This window comes from Motacilla alba, chromosome 20, assembly GCF_015832195.1.
Source record: "Motacilla alba alba isolate MOTALB_02 chromosome 20, Motacilla_alba_V1.0_pri, whole genome shotgun sequence".
Classification (NCBI taxonomy): Eukaryota; Metazoa; Chordata; class Aves; order Passeriformes; family Motacillidae; genus Motacilla; species Motacilla alba.
In genome coordinates, this window is record NC_052035.1 from 15,086,696 (window position 1) to 15,109,097 (window position 22,402).

The following is a 22,402-nucleotide window of genomic DNA, read 5'->3' on the forward strand; positions in this document are numbered from 1 at the left end:
AGGGCACTCTGGGGGCACAGCTGCACACAGCTGCACACAGCTGGCAGAGCACACCCGCAGCGCCCAGGGCACTCTGGGGGCACAGCTGCACACAGCTGCACACAGCTGGCAGAGCACACCCGCAGCGCCCAGGGCACTCTGGGGGCACAGCTGCACACAGCTGGCAGAGCACACCTACAGAACCCAGGGCACTCTGGGGGCACAGCTGCACACAGCTGCACACAGCTGCAGAGCACACCCGCAGCGCCCAGGGCACTCGGGGACTCGAGTCTTTGCTTTCTGCCTCCGCAAGCCTGGCCTGGCAGCCTGGTGCCCCTGGGAACCCACAGGCTCAGGCATTTACTGCTCACTCCAACAGCCACGAGCAGGAGCTCGCTCCAGGCCCCCCAGCCTCATCAGCGCATGTACGAGGAGACACGGAGAACACCCGACTCAGCCCTCCCTCCAGGATCACTGCTTCAACTCCAATGGAGCAGGACAAGCCCACCTGGACCCCTGCTCCCAGGGAAGCCCCCTGCCCTCAGTGCCTGGCGCTGCAGGACCTGTCCAGAGCACCTGTGCCTGCTGGTGAGCAGCCAGAGTGACAACAGCTCTGCTCTTCCAGAGTCAGATTTGCTCCCTATGAGCCTACAATGCACCTAAACTATTATGTAAAGAAAAACCCTCACAGTCCCACTATTTCATATTCTATCCTAAGTGTAAAACATCTTTTTTTAAAACAACTATATTCTTCTGAAACAGTAAGAGCACAGTGACAGGCGTTTTAAACAAGTACTTCTTATTTATTCACAATTCAGATAAAGTTTAAGGAAAGACAAAAGAAATACAAAGGACAACATTAAAATGAAAAGGAATTTTAGTGACTGAAGTGAGTTTCTACAGCCAGGGCTCTCCACACATTTCCAAGTATTATCCAAACACTGCAGATGCAGATTTCAAATCAGTCTCATAACAAACCGCTATGACTATTCCCTTTGAAATTAAACCGGGAATGGAAGTTAGCCACCTTTATCTATGAGTACACAAACCATCAAATTCTTCAGTTTCAGCTTAAAGCCACACCTATCTTTTACAAGATGGAATCTGCAATACAATTTCAAGCAGCTTTTTCATTTTGTCTGAGCTCCGCTATAAAAAAGTCAGTGTCGACGTTCTGCATAACAAACCAGCTTTGATCTTGCTCGTGGAGTCTCTACGGCTCAGAGCAGACTCACACTTGCAGCCTGGAGGTATCCTTGGAGATACTGCAACGCTTCTGCGTTCAGGCTGGTGCTCAGCATGGACAGAACCTGAGGCACAGGGGAGCACAGGTGTCAGTGAGGGCAGCACGAGCCCTGCTGCCTCCTGCTGTCACTCGCAGCGCAAAGCCAGACACAGAGCAGCCACCCACGGGGAAAGCAGCAGGCAGCCTTTACTTACCAAAATCTCAAGGAAAACAAACACGCTGTGGGCTAAAAGAGTTAACTGTACACTCACCTTGTCTAATTTTATATGAGCTGCCTGAATTCAACAAGTGCATGCAACCAATCCAACTCGAGACACATTAGTTATAAACCACCAAGTGTGTAAATTTTCTTTTTTAAAATGGCATATTTAAGCTTATTGCAAAATTATGTGCTGTGAAAATAAAGCCTTTCTAAGGCTCCTAAGGAAAAACCTTGCAAAAGCTGTAATTCCAATGAAGAATAAAACACAGCACGATCTTGCATTCTAGTTAGGACCTCCTTCATTTTGCTGATTATCAAACATTAGCAAAGAGACCCGTTTTCAGGAAGGCATTTCTTCTCTGCACAACGCAGCATCAGCATCCGAGTGCACAAGTCACCTACCCTGCCTGGGCACGCTGTAGACAGTTTGTGGAGAGACTGTGCCAGATGGATTCTAGGATTGTTCACCATTTGACCTACAGGATCGTGTTCTTTCTTCCCAGCAAAGGCTAGCTGGGAGAATGCAGTCTGATAGCCTGGAGTATCTTCTATGTCAATGAAGTGCTCCTCGTCAGGGATCGTGTCATCCTCAGGCAGCTCAAAGAGGCCAATGAGGGCCTGCAGCAAAGGAATCCTGGGGGCAAAGAGGGGAGGGCAAAACTGGAGCGCTTAGAATATGCTAGGACAGGCTGTATCCTACAAGGATGCTCAAGTTATTTGGAACCCCTTGTAATTTAGCCTTTGCAGGTACTTGCTTGGCTACTGAAATTGCAAATGCCCAAGGTATGCTGGACCAGAAGAATTAATGTGGGTACTCCTGTCAACAGCATGAGCTAAGTATGTATTTATCAGATCAAATTGTCGTGAAACATGCCTAAAAAGAGCAATGCTTTTCCAGACCACAACTTTCCTCTGAGTATATTAAAAACAAAATTCTAGTTCGGGGATCTAGTCTGGGATCCGGTGATTGTCATCAAACTACCAGGCGTGCTGGACTGCTGGACTGGCTGACAATCAAACTTCCCTGGTAGCTTTCCCCACAATTCCACTCTCAAGCTAAGATATTACAGTTTCTCTGCCAGGTTAGGAATATGCTCCTGACTAGAAGAGCTCTAAGTCAAAACTGGGCCTAGCTTCTGAGAAAGAATACAAGCTGGAGGAAAGCAGTGTATTCCCCTAAATGCAGGTCCAGCTAGCCAAATCAGTGCTATCTCCACCAAAAACATCTCAAACCAGTTCTGTCACCCTCTCTGAAAATACAGTTTCATTTGTTGAGAAACAGAAACAGGATGAAAGGCCTAAAGCAGCCTTGTAGGTCTGAGGAGATCACAATGGAGTTTCCAACAAGGATGTATTTTGGTCTGAGCTCCCATTTTCAGTAACTCCAACAGCCTCACTAGCACAACCTGAAGAAGTGTGGTACCTACCACAGTTTGGTGTACTCAGTGTCCATCATGGGAGGACATTCTGTTAATATTTTTGTAATCCCAACAGCACAGATTTTCTTTTCAACTTGTCCAGACACTTTCTGGATTTCAGGAATTATAATTTTCTCCAACACCATTCCAAACATCCTATGGAATTGAGAGAAAAATTATTAGAAAGCCTCATCAGCCTTATGGTGACAAAAGAGAACCAGAAACAATATGAATCACTAGGGAATAGAAACAACCAGATAATTTGACAACTTTCTAGACAATTAAATGAACCACATTAAGAGAAACATTTGGCCACTCAAATTAGTGATAAATGTTGTCTGACAGTCTAGCTAAACAGACAACTCTTTCTTACTTCAAAAGATAAAAATAACACAGCCATATTAAACATAACCCAAACAAAGAAAACATACTAACTTTGGCTGTATGCTGTCAAATATTTCTTGCAGAGCTAATGCCCCATATCTTACACAATACAAGTTAATGAAGACGAGGAAACCTGTAACAAAAAAAGACAAAGTAAAACTTCATGCAAAAACAAAATAATAGCTTTAGAGTCAGCAGCAAAACACATTCCAAGTTTTTCAAGGGGAAAGAAAAGGCAGTCTTTATATGTGTTCAGTTTAAGTGAAGTACATGAACTTGCTGCCTTGAAATTTGTGTAAAAACTGAGCTTTTCGCATACCACAACACAAAAACAAGGTGGTACAACAAGACAAGAATTATTCCTTTCTCCCCTTATAGCAGTTATAAAAAGGCATTAGAAAAGCCATTTGCATTTATTTTCAGATCAGGAACCAAAAAACTCTTCCAAAAACTCTACTTTTAGCAGAAAACTTCACACAATGCAGACTCTGAGGTGAGGTATGAGCCCCTTTGCACAGGTGCAGTATACTAAAAGCACCACCTCACCTTTATTTGTGGAAGACCATTATAAGCAACTGTATCATTCTTGTTCCTATCAGATGCCATTAATCAGATTTTACAGGGCTAAGTAATGGACACTGCATAATTTCTGTAGTGATAGTATCATTAAAATAATTTAATAACTATGACAATCTTCTTGTGACAGCATGAATAACCAGAATATGTATTGCAATAATCTGTCACAGCTTTACCAGTTCAACATAAAGCCTTATCAATAAATTTAATCATACCAAGGCCAAAATGACACAAGCTTGGAATATTTCACAGCACTAACACACAACTACAGGTAACTACAGGACATGTGGTCAGTATTGCTGTGCTGCATGAGAGGGAAAGTTTGCTGCTGCTGGTTGGAGATTAAACGGAGACATTTTCAATAATGACATCATACACTATGATAGGAAGAGAAATGCGCCAGTCTTGTTCATTATTTTAATTCCATTCCCTCAATTTCATGAAGTAAGTGTCACCTGCTATGGTGACTGCCCCATCCACCCCTCTTGATGACAAATAATTGGCAGCAAGTCCTGGGAGTCAGCACTGTCCCTCTGCGCATATCTGCGGGGCGCGACAGGGCTCTTGTTCTGCACAGCTGCACCTCTGAACTGCTGCTGTCACCAAAGCTTTCCACAGAGCAAGGAACTTACTTTTGATAAATTTTGTTGTTTTGGAATTTTGAAGTCTTTGGAATAGCAGAATGAAGATCTGTTTCCTGTACTGGTCAACTGATTCACTGGAAATTTAAAAGGATAGTTATTCGATTCACACTAGGATTTAACTAATGTCACTTCACAGAAAACATATATAGAATTGTTCAAATCTATCTGACTGAAAAATGTGATGTTTTCAGTTGTTAAAAATTAGCATTTGGCATGTTCATATATTTCATAATTAAAGTCTACAGAAGTTAGCTTTAAATATAATTTCAGCTCATACTCACGGAGGCATATGCTCAATGATACTGTTCAGAAGATAGAACCCTTGATGATCATTAGCTTTAGAGGCAATCAGCTTCTGGAACACACCTAACAATCCAGGCTGCAAGAAAAGCAGATATAAAATCCTAGACAACAATTCTTCATATGTGACCCTACCAGAAAATCAACCATTACCATCTAAGGCATACATCAAGGCAAAAGCCTCCATAACCTAAACCAGGATTCAGTGTTTATGGTTCAGGCCAAGGAAGACACATTTTGGCTTCTTCTCACTCAGTCTTCTCAAGACCGTTCTGAACAGAACCTGAGAGTTCTCATTATGCACATGTTTAACATGAGGCAAACAAGACAGGAAAACTGTGGCAACTTACCTGCTAGCAAGAACTAAAAGCAGGAATTTTTCATCTCAGTTGACAAAAGCGTAATAGCCTAGAATGCATCTTACCCACGTAATAGAAAAGCACCCAAAAAGCTACATTCAGAGTATTAGTCTGTCTTTGTATGTAAGCACCAAACTCTGCACAAATCGAGCTGTTTGCTGGAGCTCCTCACAATCTGGAGCCTCAGATCCCCTCGTCCCCAGGCCAACACTGACTCTGCCCCAGGAACTCACGATTTTGTCGGCGGCAGCGCTGGCGATGGTGCTGGCACCCCGCTCCAGGTAAGCCTGCAGGAGCCTGACCAGAGGGGGAATGTTTCCTGTCCTCTCCCAGAGAACTGGCTGGAGCAGATGGGGAAACAATGCCATATAAGATGATGGGATTTCATTTTTATGCATTTCTAGAAGTAGTGACATCACTTGAAACACATAGGGAATGAACTCTGGAAGAGAAATGAGGACATTTACAAAGTCAGACAACATGATCACTGTCAGTTCCCAGAAACCACATATCTATGGGTTTAACCCACAAATTTGATATTATCACTAAGATTTCAATAAATAAAACTCTGAAGAAACATACCTTTTAAATGTAATTAATCCAAAAATTAGTAAGCATTGCATCTATACACTTTCTATTTCCTCTACCCTTTAATGTTTCAGAACATAAAAAACCAAAGCACTAAAAAAAAGGCAATAGAATTAAGAATAATATTAAGAGGCTTTGGAGTAGTGATTGCTAGATATTTTAAGAACGCAATTTAAAGTAAGCGAATGCTGTTGACATACCCTATGGAACAATCTAAACACTTTCAGAGTGTGAAAATGTAGTTTCTCCCCTTGAATTTCCTGTGCTACAAAAAGCTTGCCATAAAGGTAAATCCTAGAAGCCAGCCCCAGTGGAGAGAGCACAGGCACTCACTGACTATCCTTACCTTGCACATCATTCTGCAGGATCTCTGTGAACACCAGGAACAAAGCTTCCTCAAAGCTCCCCACTGCCTCTGGGTTTGCCTTGCACGTTATTCTTATCGACAAGCAGATTGACTCAAACATGTAATGGTTAAAGTGAGGTTTGCTGGGATTCTGAAAACAAATTGCAAACAGACAAATCAACCCAAACTTGCAGACAAGTCACTTATTTTGCTAAATATATATTTTTTTTCAACTGAAGACTAAATAAAGTAGCATTTCAGACTAGGGATACTTGTAACTTATGTATTAATATACACAAATTGCTTACAAAATTAATTCCATAAAGGAGAGGGTTTTTTTGGTAGCAAGTGTTTTTCAGAAGCTCTATATAAACTACCAAACAGTTAAAAGACCATAGAACAAAACCCAGAAGAAGATTATTTTTTCAACTTTCAGGTGTCCAGTCAATTCTCTATTGAATACTCCTTATAAGCTGCAGCTGAGTTTCAGCTGTACAGAGAAGTAGTTTTCTGGACAATCAATTAAGGTTTCTAAGGCATTCCCTATTGTCAATGGTTAAGAATTTGACAAGTCTCAATAAAAAATGAAGAGAATTTTACCCACCAAAAGCAGAAGGGTAATTTATTTAATTCAATCCCACATTTCAATGCCAATAATTATTAGCTTCAGAAGTTTCATGGGCAAAGAATACAGGAGTTGTGATAAAACCAATTATTGTACTGGTGGCCTCTGCACAAGCAAGCATTTCTACTACAACAAACCAGCATTACAGAAAGAATTCATATGCTGCTTCTAAATTTCAGAAGAGAGCAGGAAGAATGATGTGAGGATATGTTCTAAAAGGAAGGCAGTACCTCACTGGAATGCTGTTTCAAATTAGCTGCATCAGAAAATACTGAACTATTTAGAATATTCTAACAGAACACCACCAACAGGACATAAATCCTCAGCAAGACTGCTCTAAAAGGTGAAAGGTGACCCTTTTGCTCTGTTTCTTTACCTTACTGACAGCCAGCAGTTTCTGTGTGAGCTGTGTGATGACAGAAGGGATGTATGGAATTATGGACTCCTGCAGCAGAGAAAAACTCCTCATGATGGCTGCAAATAAATGGAAAAATTTAGTTTCTTAGGACAAAATACACTGCCACTCAACATATGCCTAAATCCTTTACCTTTTACTGTTAAAATAGGATCCAAAGGAATTAGGTACAGAACAAAGAGCACCTGCTGCAAGAACATTCAATCTATAACCGTGACAAAGCATAAACAAACCCTCCTTATTCTCATTCTAGAGATGAACACAGGAGACCAAGTAACTTTACAGAGGCCATCACCTGTCCTGGGCAAGTCTCAGATCTCAGCATCTCCTTAGCCATGATCAGATCTATCCTTTCACTAGCCATGACCACGTGTCCTCCCCATGACCAGACTGCTCAGATCTTCCCCTGACACTGTCCAGGGAGCTGTCCTGACTACCAGTCTACCATTTGAGAAATAACTTCGTACCATTTTGTTAGTGTTTCTCTTGACACAGCCTGATAAGTAACTGCAGACTCTTCAACACATTTGCATAAAATAGGTTTTGCAAATAAAAATGTCAGGAACCTGTAACTGTAAGCCTTTACCTCAAGTTAACCAAGTTATTCTTATATTGCAGGACTCATTAGGCATTTACCTTTCATAATGTATTCATTTTCAGATGAGCCGGGAAGTGTCAGAGCTTTGAAAAGGTTTGTTAACAGCACTTCTACAAAGGGAGCCATTTCTGCAGCTGTAATGCTGTTAAATGAAACACAGCTCTTTAATGATGAAAGAGAGTCACAAACTTCAAGCCTTATACAACACCATAACATATGACACAAAGGATCCACAGGTATACACAGGTATTTCTCATCCTTAATACTCAAAATCTATTAGCAATTAATTTATTTCTGCTTGAAAACTTACAGGGTAGCATTATTTGTCCCTCTCATGGTAAACAGTCTTTCAAGAGCATGGGCTGCGTAGGTATGGACCACGATACTTTCTGCTTGGAGATGATTGATTAAGAGAGGAATAGACACCAGCAGTTGTTCTTTTGGTACCTACAAAAGTATAGCAACAAATCGTAAGTATGTTAAAAATACAGATGGTTCAACTCTAGAGCACAGCCAAGCTCATCAGTGACATGCAGAGCTTGGCAGAGGGAGGTATCTTGGGAGGCTCCTCCTGTTGCTCCTTCACATCTCAACAACCAGGAGGTACCTACTTCTGTCATGGCTTGTATACTTCCCCTGAAAACCAGTGGTACATTGCATTAGCAGTAAGTAATTTCCCTTTCCATTTTACTTTGTCTTATTAGGTAATTTAAAATATCAAGGCTTAAAAAAACCAATATCACATATATTTCATAAGAAATTAATAAAGGTAATCCAGAATTTAGAATAATATGTAACATATTTTCTCATCCTATCTCATAAATCAGAAAACATTAAGGACAAAACTGCTGTACTCCGTAACAACTACTGCAATGATACAAGCAATCAGGGGTGTTTGGACTAACACTGACTTGGAAACGTCTGAGTGTGTCCCAGAATTGAAAAGCTAAGATATTCAGTGTTCCCACAGCATATGGACAGCATATAGACTACATGTTAATTGGATATTTATAACAATATCATTTACTTTCTCAACTAAAAATTCAGCATGAAGTGTTGTATATGACTATCAAACACCTGTTGAGTTAGCATATGGCCAAGTGCGATAAATTAGGCTTGGCAAGTATAAAGTAACAACCTACAATATGTTTTTTCCATAGGAGTGAAAGAAAAACTTACTTGGTTTCTAAAAATCATGATATATTTGATACCATCTGCTTTTAGCACAGGGAATTCATTCACTGAAATAGAAAAATATGCAAACTTCGTTGATATTCCTCATACAAATGTGATTACTGAACATGTACTATATATACAAGTGACACTTGACACTACGTAATAATTTTCCCCTGTAGAAAATAATACAGACAATGTTTTTCTACATTTCTTAGTTTCTGCACTTTCGTACTGGCACTGTTAGAATATCAGTTTTAGGTACAAATCACATCCCAGTACCATTAAAAGTACAGTCCAGCTCAGATGAAATTTTATCTTCTGGTTTCAATTTCAGCAGCCTTCAATTATACAATTTGAGACAACCCACTATGCTTCAGCTGTAGTAGGATAATTGTTAAAGTGTAAAATAAACCACATGATTTAAATCTAGACATCCACAACCTCATCAATAGGGCTCAGTATTTTAACTTCTCATGGTTTTGTAGAGCGTAGAAGTTTACCATAAGGTCTCAAATACAGAAATCAAATTACTTTGATTCAACAGGTTTAAGCATGCAGCTGATAGCAACCATGTGGACACATGCCCTGATCTTGCAGAGAGCAGGTGGTAAGGTGGCAATCCACCTTGCTGTAAGAGCTCCTTCACCGCTGGCCAAACAAAATTTTGTTTGTTACTCTGTGCCAGATGTTAAGAGCCCGTCTCAGAGATTCTGCTGATAAAGGAGGGCTTGAGACTTCACAAACAATGGTCGCTGTCAAGGTTATGATACATCACAAAAATACCCAATCAAAATTAACACCAACTTACCAGTAGCAGACTTTAAGTCAGGTTGAATGTGATTCACAAAGAATTCTGTCAGATTAACGAGTTCATTGGCCTGTGTTATGCCATGCTGGACAAAGCAAAAAACAACTCTTATTTTTATATGCTGACATATAAGCTGCTAGTTTTCTTACTAATTTTAAAAAATTACTATTAGTTTTCTCTTACAAAAAATGCAACCTCTTTTTAAATCAGGATTTTTAGATGGAGATTTTTCAATGAAGTGTTCTAAATTAGTCCATATTTGCCATTAAATAGCATAGAAAAAGACACAAACTTTGCAGTTTCCCAAATGCTACCAGACTGGTTCCCATTACACACCACTAACAACTGCTGAGCAGCAGTATACATCTGGCTTCAGGAAAAGACTGAGAATCTTCAGCAAAATTGCATAAAATGATGTACACATTTTACTATGTTTGCCTCAAATCTGTCTTGTAAAGACACTGAGATTTGAACTGTAACAGCATTTAAAACATCTAGTAGTACATCTAAACTTGTTCCATAGGGCATTTGATACAATGCTCCTGTTTCCAAACACAGTTTAGCCCAGCTGTGCTTTTTCAATGTCTCCAGCCTATCAGCAAGTCATGAGATCCATTTCCAGCCATCATTAGCATTCACATGTCATTCACAATCAAACATTCAGGTCGCAGGAAATATTGGGAAATACCAAGAACTCAGAGAGTCATTTAAATTCCTTTTAGTCTGCTTAGCATGTCTGATCTTCTGTAAAGCTCTATTTGCCTTCCATGGCTTCCAGAGTGCCTCGGGACCACTCAGAGCTCAGAGGCTCCAGAGCTGAGGCAGTTTTGTTCCTTTATCTGGCTGGATCCCACATGCCAGTCAGGCCTGCACAGGGCCCCATCTACCTGAAGGTCAGAGAGCACCAACTGTTACAGGATCACAAAAAGGGCAGCTTTTCATCCCATCAACCTGAACTACTGCACACACACACAGTTACTCCCTTCCTGAAGCAGCTGAAACGAACAGCAGGCCTCTGTACTGCAATATCTAAAATAACCTGCACTGTAATATCTGAATGCACACAGGTTACAGTGAATAAAATGTACAAGTACCTTCTGTGTCTGAGCTTTGGATGCCAAAGATGTTACAAGGTAAATAGCTGCATCTTTGTGCTTCCAGTTAACAGATGGATTCTTTGCATATTCTTGCAGCATAGAATTAACGTAGCCAGAAAAAATCCCTGTTACAGGTCCTTCAAAAAATTTGCACAAGCCTCTGACCAGATCACAAGCTGCTCTGCGCCTTGTGTCAATATCTGCATGAGAACCAAAGATTCTTAGTATATGAGAAAGACAGCTTTTCATATTAATAAACAAAATAATCAAAACAGTAACAGCTTCCCAAGTTACAGCCATACCCCATGTTAATTATTGCAACCCTCCACACTGCTGTGTAAGAACACCAGTAAGCCTTTTATTTACTGTCACAACTGGACTACTTGTACACCAAGGAGAAGGGACACCTGCCCCTGAGCAGTGGCAGCAGGCACGCAGGGGGGCTGGTACTGGCTGGACATTGTGTAGCCGAAGGTACTGCCTCCGGCTGGGAGGGAGTTCATTTCTGGTGCTGTGTTTTGTACCATGACTAAAGCTGCTGGTAACACCCAGGGTTTGGCTGCTGCTGAAGAGCACCGTCACACTGTCAGGGCTTCCTCTTCCTCCTGCTTTGCCTTCCCAGCAAGTAGTTTGGGGCAGGCAAGGAGCTGGGAGGGGACAACCCGGGCAGCTAATGCAAACTGACCAGCAGGACGTTCCATGCTGTATGACACTGTACAACAATGAAATCTGAGGGAGCAGGTCTGGGAGAAGTAGCCATTGCTCAGGGGCAGGCTGGGCAAAAGTCTGCCTGTGGGCAATGGTGAGTCACTAACTTCTCTCCCCTTTCCTTACTCTTTCTTTCACTTAAACTGTCTTTATCCATGAGCCTTCTCACTTCCACCCCTCGGCCCCATCAGACTGCAGGAGGCTGGAGCACAAGCCAGCTATTGGCCCACTACACCTGACAGTACATTTTTGTAAAAAACTTCACAAACACCTAAAAGGCAGCCAATCCTGGATAAGAATGATGTTTTCTTGAAAAAAGTTCAAAAATGTTTCCTCCAATTTTCTCCTCCACTGCAAGCATAGAGTAATCTCTTCAACCTATTACAAAATGCCATCACTTCCAAAGTGTCTGTCAGTGAACTGCTGGTGGCACAGCCCTGTCACACAGAGCCAGTTTGGCTCAGTCAGGCTCTGGCCTGGCTGCAGAGCACAGCCTCCCCCAGCACTCCAGCAGCTGGGCTGGCACAGCCGTGTCCCAGGGCAGGCAGTGCTCTGAACACATGCCACGTCCCAGCCTGGCTGCTGGCCAGCTGGCCTGAGCACAATTTGTGTGCAACCCCAGGCAGAATTTCAGCCTCAACACCCAGAGTCTCTCCCCCTGTTACTTAAAACTCCACACACAGGAACTAAATACACAACTGGCTACTACTCAGCATTGACTTACAGGCTGTATTTGCTGAAATGAGAGTGTGGGCAGTGCAGAAGACATACCAATCCAATTAAGGAAAAAGCCCTATGAAAACATTGTTCAAACCAGAAAGACACTATGACAAGCTTATCGTGACAGTAGGCTTGATCACAGACTGGATAAAATCCAGCTGGGGGTGGTGTGTGGAAACCTTCTCAATTTCAAAATGAAGCTATAAAAGCTTCAGTAAATTGCTTCAGCTCTTTAGAGCTATATTTAAAGACCAAGTATTCTTAGCAGAAATCTGTGGATTACCAGATCCTTCCAAATCCCTTCTTATATACTCTTCAGAATTATCTTCAAATGCTTCTTCATCAGCCGCTGAAAATACAAAATACATGGAAGCTGAAGTACTGAAGTCTGTTTTTATAGTAAAAGGATGTATCATTATCAACTTGCTATTTTTTCCAAGGACCTTTCTGTAACAGTAATATTAATTAACAAGAAATATCCAGCCAGACTAGTCTGTTTAGCTTCTGTCCCACAAATTAGTCTTTCATACCCATGGGCTGATGTATTGATTCTAAGAAAAACCTCAACACATATTCAACACCAGGTGTATTTGAAGAGGCTTTCAGAGTCACAGACTTAAGAGAAAGAAGCTACTTATCACTGCAATATATTTTCACAGCATTTTATATATAGGATCAGCATGAGTATCAAAACCTGGAGAACTAAACACTACAGTTTGGTAGGCCTGATACTCCTGCCTATTTAGGCTCCTTGAATTACTCAGATACTCACTTTAATTGTAGAAATTTATTGGTGGCACATGACCTAGACTTCCTCCACTGGGATTTCAACATGAAAAGTTAGGTATGTTCATACAACTCTACAAAGCCCATGGGACAGCAATCTGCTGCAGAAACTTGGGTTTGAATCTAGCACTAAAGCACACAAAAGGGAATCCTCAATTCTCAGTCCCGCAAAGCAACACGTCATGATAATTAGTTAGATTTTTGTTGCGTTTTTCAAAATTTAAGTCTCAGAAAGTTACCTCTAAATTCCATATTGGGGACAATAACTTTTTCACAGATGCTTGTCAATGTATTCTGGTCTTCAAACAGATGCTTGTAATGCGGTCTCTCACAAACTGAGGCCAGAAACTGGATCGCGTTACTGACCAGCTACAGCACCACAAACAGAAGGCAAAACTTCAGCACAACTGATCCATTCATGATTTATTATTAAACTTGACAAGATCAGATTTTAGCAACTCACCAAGTCATATTTCACTTCCTGGCCAGTGGTGACTAACAGATTCCAGATTGCTGTTACAAAACGTGGCAGGTAGCGCTGGAATTCTTCATCATATTTTTGAGCATATAAAGCAGCATTGTCACAAATTTGTGATTTCAAGAGCTCCAGCAAGCCAGCTTCCTCTTCATCCTCACATAAAACAAAACTAAGAACTTAAACATCCAAACCTCAACACTAAACATTAGAAGTGTCAATGTATTTAATGTAAATATTTAAATCACCATTTTACCATGTCCTAAACAGGTGAAAGAAATCCCTCTCATTGTCCCTAGAACTACTGTATTTTGCTGATCTGTACCCAAACTGCTTTTCAAGTTAGAAATCATATCTACATTTCATATCAAGTACTGTGTACTTGAAAACAGACACAATAATTCACACAAAATTAATTTACAAATGTAATACGAAAAAGACAACAATTTATTGGAGTAGCTGTAGAAGTTCCTTCCCCAGATCACAGATATTTGTGGAACTACAATGTGAACTGGGAAACTGAACTGGAATTAAAAAAAACAACTCAACCAAACACCACCCCAGTTCTGTCTGCCCCTCTTCCCTCCACCCCCACCTTGCAGCTTTACTGCCTGTCCCAGTTCAGCTGCAGGAGTGCTTGTGCTGGGAGCACAGACACGAGACAAAAGAGCAGCACAGCTTCTTTCAGCAGAAGGTTAACTAGAGCACAACATACATTTAATATGCCTCCCTATGTGTTATCAAGAAATTTATAGAGTCGTTTTGGCTCCATCAAGTGGCAAACTATTGTGCTGTGATGATGTGATGATGGAAGACAACAGCACTTAAAATGCAGAAAACATTCACAAAAACAACTGGAGCTTTGCTGACCTGGTATCAGCTTTCACCAGTGAAATTACTGATTCTTTAACTAGACCAAGACAGCTAATACTGAAGAGATGTCCTGCCCCCTGCGTTCAATTGTTTCAAGTTCTTTCTAGAACCAGTTGACCGATACAGAAATCCTGAGCCCTGCTAATGATCCTGAGTGATGCTAATGGTCAGGTTACTGCAGAAGCTGCTCTTGAAAGAATCAACTCAGTGATGAGTATTGGTAATTTGATTTCTGTGCACACCAGGGTATACCTGTAACTGTCATACAACTTGAAGAACTGAACCTCAAATTCCTTAGACAGCAGAGCAACTTCTCTTAAACTCCATTTTCTTGTAGTCATTCTACTCCTTTGCTCGTCCCACAAAAAACCACTGCATTGTTCAGAATTAGACTTAGGTTGTCAATCCACCCTCTCCCCTGCAGATGCAAACCAGGTGGTTTATGCAGTACTTACATCAGTTTGCAAGAGTTTGTTATCTAAAGTTAAAAGGCTATGAAAGTTTGTCATCCATGTTTCCATGTTATCTTCAAAAAACTCGGGAAGATCCTGTGGAAGAAAAGCATATATCTACATTTTAATTTCTGACTGCACTGCTTAGATAACATACCTACACTGGAAGTAGTGCATTCACCTTATAATCTACTGAGAGTCAGTAACCTGTGGAAAACAATCTTCAAATTGAAACAGTGCCCCTTCCTCCTCCTCCCAAACAAAAACTGTTCTGGCAGAGCCCTGGAGTACAACTAGCTCCAAATAAACTAGTTGCTTAGACTCTAAACAGCTCACATTTTTATAATGAATGAGCATCACCTCTCACTTTCAGAACAAGAGAGCACAAGTCTTTTTTAACTCCAGCTCATTCTTCTGCCTCCTATGGAAGAGCAGCCCAAGGAATCCAGGCACAATCACACGCCACAGACTTGTGTTCATGTTGAGACACTAAATAAACGTCACCTCAGCAAGGGAGCTTTTCACCATTTCCCACAGAGCATACAATGTACAAACTGTAGATCTGATTCCAAACCCCAACACCCAGAATTTGTGTGCTCCCAGAATTACTGCTCCCACAGTGCCACAGAGCTACACGTAATGGATTCTCACCTAGGTGACCCAGCTCCTGTCAGCACAGGCACATTTATAAAGGGGCACAGTGAAGAGAAACTCAGGCACTGGACTCCTGCCTTCCCCAGCTCCTACTCAGAGGCCCCATACAACACCTCCTTGAAGCAGTGCTAGCTCAGACTCTCTTGAACTTGTGTTCAAAGGGCCAAGCTAATGTCTTAAATGACCCTTCCTTACTGTGCTTTTACTTCAACAGATGCATGGGTGATTTTTCTTTTTGGCATAAAGTATGGCCTTAAAGGCTGCCTCAAATTATTTCTATAGTACCAGCTTACTCACAACAAAGCAAAACTATCCCAAGAACAAGGAGATTCACCTGAAAATTTAAACTGTAGAACAGCTTCGCAATTAGAATGAGAGAAGAAAAGAGAACCTTCAGGGCACTGGCATCATTTGCATGCGTGCTGCAAAGTTCAATAGTTGCCTAGAAAAAGATGCAAGACTGTCAAGTAGAAAACCCACACTAACAAAAAATATTGAACAGTGTCATGGAATGTTTTTTTTAAACCAGAAAATACAGTTGTTTTTCATCCTCTTATCAGTCTTATCTCACTTCATGCCTTGAATTTGAACTCCTTTAAGAGTTTCAAACAACAATTCTTGAGTTTTAATTTTACAGGTATCCACAGCAAGCAATTCAGAACATGAAACTTGTTTTAGCAATAATTCAACAAGAAATACCTTAAAGAGATTTGTCAAGGGTAAAGCAAAGGCATCAAGAACAAGTTTGATCTCTGTCCATAATTCATTTGACTTAAATTCATGGCGGTACCTGACAAGTAAGAGAGAAACACATAAAAACCAGAATAGTCTTCACATTTATTACTAGATTAATTCACACAGAATTTTGTCTTGCGCTGAACCTTGAAAAAATACTGTAAAGTAAACAAGAACTAAGCAACAAGGTTCAAAACCATGCAGGGTGTACAATTTGATAACTACTTCAAAGACGTATGTAGAAGTCACAACTATAGGCTTTTGTAAATGTGCAAAATGAAGTCTAACAGTAAAACACGCTGAACAGAACTTTGACCATCCATACACAAACTCCCTTATTTGCAGTACCTTTTAAACAGAGAGTGGGCAGTGCGCAGAACCCCATTGATGACATGGAAGTCTCCGCTCTGAAAGCGATTCACCATTTCTGTCAGCAGGTCTGGCCACTTCTGAGGGAAGTCCTCCCGCCCAATAATACTGATGGCATCACTTAACTGCAAAGGAACGGAGCCATCACTGACAGAACAGCACACAGCAGCCACGCCAGATGCTGCCAACAGCCCAGAAAATCCTGGTTATTCTTGTCCAATTCAAAAACCACTGGATTAAATTATCTACTACTTTCCAAACAAATACAAAAATCTCACCTTAAGCTTACACAGTCTCACTTTCTAGAACTGCTATTTAACTGCCTAATGTTAGAACTTAGTTATAAGATTACACAGTAATCATCTTAAAGAAATGTTAAAGGAGGTAGAAATACCTGTAACAGTATCCTCAAAGTTATTTGGATAAGGCTGAGCTCACTGGTAAGGGAACTAACTGAGCTCTGCCAATGACCACAGACTCTAGACATGCTTAGAATATTCCCAAAGTTTCATGGATACAATCAGGAATGACATATTACCTGCTTTTGAATTTGTTCTGGGCTGCTAAGCATCAAGGGCACTATGTTGGCTTTAATGGCTATTCTGTCCGATTCACATATTTTGTTTGGTTCATCCTCAACCTAAAATGAAAACAATAATTAAGTTATGGGCATATCAGCATTCTCCAGGCAATGAGAGAGGATTAGCATTTCAGAGACCAACTGTTTATACTGATTTACAGAACTATTACAATGCTGAAGAACCTAAGAAGCAATCCTGTTAGAGACACTGCCTTCAATGAATCTGGAACAGCAGTATCTGAAAAAAGCTGAAAAAAATAATATCCTTCTGTAAAACTTTGAATAAGTATTTTTCTCTTCCCTAAGGGAAACTTTTCAGGTCAGCAATTGAGCAGCAGTGAGGGTGGGTGCACATGGCAATAAAATCCCCACATTTAACCAAGTCTCCTCTTCCACCACACCAAACAGCACCTCTGCCAACCCCACGAACTGATTTTGTGAGAGCTGTCTTGAGCCATCCTTTCTAGAGACCGCACATGAAGGTGCAGGTTACACAATCAAAACCCTAACGTTGACTTTAAGTTATCTAACCAGTTCAAAACACCAATCAGCTCCAAGTCCAGTCAGTCAGCAGCACCAAGCAGCAGAAAATTGCAAAGCCGCTACTAAAGAAATAAAATGATGAGGTGGCTTCTCCCAACCAGAGACAGCAGCGACAGTCACATTATCTGTGGTGACAGCACTGAAGTTCAGAGACCTAGAAATCATCCAGCAATTAAAAGAGAAAAGCACCTCCAGGGAGACACTGAATCTTGAGATACCTTAAACCTGATGGTACCACTACCCTTCTCACATCCCTTTTACCATCTTTCCACACATTTCAATCAAAAGTTAGCAATTTCAAAAGTTCAAGCTATGCTTATCTATACCATCAGTCACTAATGGGCTCAGTACTGATTAATATCTTAACTGATGATCTATGTGACAGGATCAAGGGCTTCCTCAGCAGGTTCACGGATGACACTGAGTTGGGTGGGATGTGGATCTGCTTATTGTACCCTAAAAGGATGATTAGTTCTTAGCACACTTCCTCTCTACAATACTTACAATTCTCCAGTTCCTTTTAATATAATTCTTGAAGGTTACAGATGCACAAACTTTGATGACGCTTTCCTGTGATTTCTCCAGCAGCGTTAAGAGTAACAGCGGATAGTTCTGGCTTCCTTCCACAGATTCAAGGAACTTTTCCGCTGTAAGGGAAGACACTGCGGTTAGCAAAACTCAGCTGCTTTCTCTACTGGGAATCCTACCATTCCCCAAGTGTCTGTGTAAAACGCCCAACACAAACACTGCCCAGAGCTTCACAGGAACATGTCTGAAAAAGGTATCACGGCTTCTTTGCTCCCCAGCTCCTGCTGCCAACAAGAGCTCTGGATCCCCAGCAGGACGGGGAAATGCTGCCTCCTCACCCTTGGAAAAGCCACAACCCAGAGAAGTAAATCCTCACTTGTTGGGAGAAGCAGCAGCACTGTTTTAAATAATAACAGTGGGGGGGAAAAAAGAGCAAGAATACAGAAAAACAAAATCACAAAAAGCAGATTTTTTTTTTTCATTTGTATCCACCCTTTATTAGTTTTTTTGAAGGTTTCATTTTAAAAGAATACTGAGAACTTCTGTAAAGAGGTTATTGCATAAATATCCACTGAAGTTTGCTACACAGAGACAGGAAAGACAAAAAGAAATAGAACTTTTTTGTTCTCAATCATGAGAATCACTTACCAGGACGCCTTATGGCAGGATCTGGATCCAGTGTTTTCTTTAGATATTCAGTTAAAGTTTGTAAATTGGCATCACTGAGCTCCATTTTGGCAGAACCTAAAAGCCACAAGTAGTTTTGTTACAACCAGAGATCAGAAAATCTATCCTAAAGCTACCCATCTAAAACCAGTTCCCACAGAAGCAACAGCAGCTCTTTTGGACAACTCCTGACAAGCACAGGCCCAGCAGGGTGCACCAGGCACAGCAAACATCCCTCTCCTCAAGCTGCAGGTAACTGTGAGAGTCTGGTTGATGGACCCCAAACTCCAGAAAAGGCTTACACATCCTGCAGACATGAACCAGGCACAGCCAAAAGATGATCTCCTGCCCTTTCAGGACAACAGGAACTTGGTTCTGCTTTTGGTCTGCTGCCAGCCCCAGAAATGCTCCTGACTGAAACAGCTGAACAGTCCTGCCCTACGTAACTGAAAACAAAACAATTCAAAGTGTGTTGAAGAGTCAAAGCTTTTCCAAAAAAACAAAACCTCCTTATTAAAGAAAAATCTCAAAAGAAAATACTTTTTTTTAAAAGAGACAGAAGTCTGTGCAAAGCCAGTTGGTTTATGCTCCCTATAAAATTAGTTCAGACTAGGGTGAGAGCTAATTTAAATGCAATACTTTTTACAGAATAAATCTGCAATAAGTCCATACTGCTCCTCTCTAGTAATCCTCCCACACATATTCTTATCTGTACCACAGCTATATATTTACTTCACAGCCTGCACTGGATTAATTACAATTACAGCAATGCAATGACTGTAAGATGTGCTTTAATGGAGATGCTCCTCTGGACATCATCATCAGTCCTGCCCATCCTTCCCACCACCAGCAGCACAGTTCACTCCCTACAAAGGAAGGGAGCAAATGTATGAGGAAGCAAATGTTTCCATTTTTCCTCTGAAGTTTCTATTTAGTACAATTTGTACAATTAGTACAGTTGACTGAAATTTACCTGTCCCACTTTGGAGTTGTTTCATGATGATCACCAGTGCAATAAACAGTTCTGTATAAGCACGCTTGCAAAGGCAGTGAGTTTTAATGACACAACTTTGATGGCAGTTATGGCATCTATGTAATTTAAAAAGACAGCAGCAGTATCCTCTTAAATTAATGAATGTTAACAAGTAAATCAGATAGTAACATATTTTGCAAGAAGTAAAAATCTATCTGAACAGTCCTCTCCCATGTTTCCTGTGCTTTTGGGGTTTACTTGTCCATAGTCTTGTTCACCAATTCACACCCACCAACATATTTTGACCTGTTGCCTACATATGCCTACATATGAAGGAAACCTTATTTCCTTCTCTTCCTCTAGCTCTTCATGTTTGTTTTCCAGTACGAACAGCACTGGTGGTACTTAGCTGGAGTGATATGGTGCTTTGTGTTGGGTTGTAGCAACTGTCTGCAGAAAAGACCTCAGAAAACCCATAAAGCGTGCTTTATCACCGACTTTAGTCAAATTAACGCAGAGCACTTACAAAGAAATCCAAACCTAGCAGAACGCGGCCGTGCCCCTGGGCTCGGACCGGGGAGAGCTCCACGCAACTGCATCCCCTCACCCAGCACTGACCGGACACCTCCCGTGCCGAAGCGCGTTCAGGAGCCCGTTCCGCTGGGAGAACCATCCCGGCAGAGCTCTGAGGATGCCCAGGGGCGCTTCCCGCTTCCCCAGAGCGCGGGCGGGACAGCGGCGCCAGGGGCGGCGGCAGCGGCCCCGGCCCCGCACCCCCGCCGCTCCCGCGGGGCAAGGCCGCGCCGGAGCGGCCCGCGACGCTGCGGCGGGGACCGGCCCGCGCCCTCCCGCGGCCCGCCGGGCCGTTCACCTGCGGAAGGGTCGGGGCGGCTCCGTCCGTCCCGGCGCCGGACCGCGTCTGCCCCGCTCGTGCAGCCGCCCGCGGCGGCCCCTGCAGGGAGGCGCCGGGGCCGGGCCGGGCCGGCGGGGCCGTGAGGGGGCGCCGGGGCCGGGCCGGGGCCGCGGGAGATCCCGAGCGGCCCCAGAGCCTCACACTAACTCCGTTCCCCTCCCCCGCGGCAGCCCGGACTGGCAGCTGCCGCAGCCAATGAGGGGCGCGGGCTGTGCGGGCCCAGAGGCCTCGGACCAATCGCGGGCCGCGAGAGGCGGGCGGAAGGGCCCAGCATGGTGCGCTGCGCCTGTGGCCGCGCCGCGGGCCCAGCGCCGAGCGCAGCGCGGAGTTGGCACGCGGGCGGCCGCGGTACCGCCGGTGCGCGGGGCCGCCCCAGCCCCATCGCCGTGCGGGGCAGCGCGTCCCGGCCTTACCTGTCGGTTCCCCCCCGGCGGCGGCGGCGGCGGCGGCGGCTCCGAGCGCTCCGGCTGCGCTTCACATTCAAACCGCCGGGCGAGGGCGCGGCGGCGGCTCCGTGACCGCATCGCGCGGGGCGGTGCCATCGCGCTGCCGCCCGGCCAATCAGCGCCCGCGTCGGCCCAGGGCGCGCCGCCGGCAGCCAATCCGCGCCGCGCTCTATGGGCGGCAGCCAATGGCTGGGCCCTTCCCACAAGGCCCCGCGGCGCCTCTCGTAGCGCGGCGGCCTCGCCCCGCCCCGGGCCCGGAACGGGGGCGAGCGGAACCCGGGACCGCGGAGCGGAGCGGGCCCGGAACGGGGAAGAGCGGGGCCGGCCGGAGCCCCAGAACGGGGAAGAGCGGGGCCGGCCGGAGCCCCAGAACGGGGAAGAGCGGGGCCGGGGCGGCGGAGCGGAGCGGGACCGGAACGGGGGCGAGCGGAACCCGGGATCGCGGAGCGGAGCGGGGCCGGAACGGGGGCGAGCGGGGCCCGGGCGGCGGAGCAGAGCGGGGCCGGCCGGAGCCCCCGCACTGTCAAGGGAACGGGCCCGGCCCCGCGGCGGAGCAGGGACCGGGACGGAGCGTGCGGTATAAAACGCGAACCGGAACCGCCCCAGAAGCCCGAGTGGCGCCGAAGGCTCTGAGCCGCCTAAGGAAGCACCTGAACAAAAAATGAACACTTCGTAAAACTTTATTGATTTATCACTTGATTAAAGCATGGAATATTATAACTATTATACATCGTATTTTCATGTAGAAAACTTTACATAGTTTTTCATATTATATAATTTTGGTATTCTCTCAGAACTCTATACATCCATTGGCAAGGAATAGTCTTTAAATTATTGATAGTAAATGCACTTAATACAGAGATATTAAAACACAGGCATTTTAAATATGTGAAAACATAAGTTTTAAACAAAAATGCTGAACAAACTGAAGTTACAGATTAAAGGGAGATGCGCTTTTCGCAGAGTTACTATTTTTAATCTTTTTCCTGAATATTGAGACTGAGCTAAAATCTGGGGGGGCGTTGGTTGTAGTAGTGGACATTGGTTTAGATTGTTCATGTGAGGTACCAGACATGGATGACAAACTGCTGTAGAAACAGCCTTCTCCTGGACAGTAAGACACAACAGAAGCAACATGAAGGAGTTTTTAATCACCACAAAAGGGAGGGTTTAGGGTTTTCCTCATCAGCATCCTCTCCTCCTCCCATCCCTCGGAGGCC

General features: G+C 43.4%; 1 protein-coding gene across 4 annotated transcripts; it reads right to left on the bottom strand.

Annotated features, from left to right (window-relative positions):
- Positions 1 to 761: 761 nt before the first annotated feature.
- Positions 762 to 21,292, bottom strand: CSE1L (chromosome segregation 1 like). 4 transcript variants are annotated; one of them, XM_038159187.1, is made up of 25 exons: positions 20,350 to 20,651; positions 18,833 to 18,928; positions 18,161 to 18,303; positions 17,072 to 17,173; positions 16,513 to 16,658; positions 16,129 to 16,219; positions 15,764 to 15,871; positions 14,779 to 14,871; positions 13,439 to 13,606; positions 13,215 to 13,344; positions 12,473 to 12,538; positions 10,759 to 10,961; positions 9,665 to 9,749; positions 8,860 to 8,921; positions 7,991 to 8,127; positions 7,719 to 7,822; positions 7,044 to 7,141; positions 6,043 to 6,193; positions 5,342 to 5,550; positions 4,731 to 4,828; positions 4,438 to 4,523; positions 3,281 to 3,362; positions 2,855 to 3,001; positions 1,830 to 2,061; positions 762 to 1,289 (listed from the first exon to the last, which is right to left on the bottom strand). In XM_038159187.1, the coding sequence occupies exons 1-25, from the start codon at positions 20,420 to 20,422 to the stop codon at positions 1,200 to 1,202; spliced, it is 3,000 nt and encodes a 999-aa protein (XP_038015115.1). In that variant the 5' UTR covers positions 20,423 to 20,651; the 3' UTR covers positions 762 to 1,199. The 4 variants fall into 4 exon arrangements, with proteins under 4 accessions (XP_038015115.1, XP_038015118.1, XP_038015119.1 ...); XM_038159190.1 differs by lacking the exon at positions 20,350 to 20,651 and adding an exon at positions 21,150 to 21,292 and having other exon boundaries at positions 900 to 1,289; XM_038159191.1 differs by lacking the exon at positions 20,350 to 20,651 and adding an exon at positions 20,695 to 20,853 and having other exon boundaries at positions 900 to 1,289.
- Positions 21,293 to 22,402: the final 1,110 nt, after the last annotated feature.

Coding starts and splice junctions, on each gene's coding strand:
- CSE1L (XM_038159187.1), bottom strand. CDS start 20,422: ATGCAGTTGCGTGGAGCTCTCCCCGGTCCGAGCCCAGGGGCACGGCCG. Junction 16,220..16,512: donor GCCCACTCTCTGTTTAAAAG/GTACTGCAAATA, acceptor CTTACTTGTCAG/GTACCGCCATGAATTTAAGT. Junction 1,290..1,829: donor CTACAGCGTGCCCAGGCAGG/GTAGGTGACTTG, acceptor CCTGTGCCTCAG/GTTCTGTCCATGCTGAGCAC.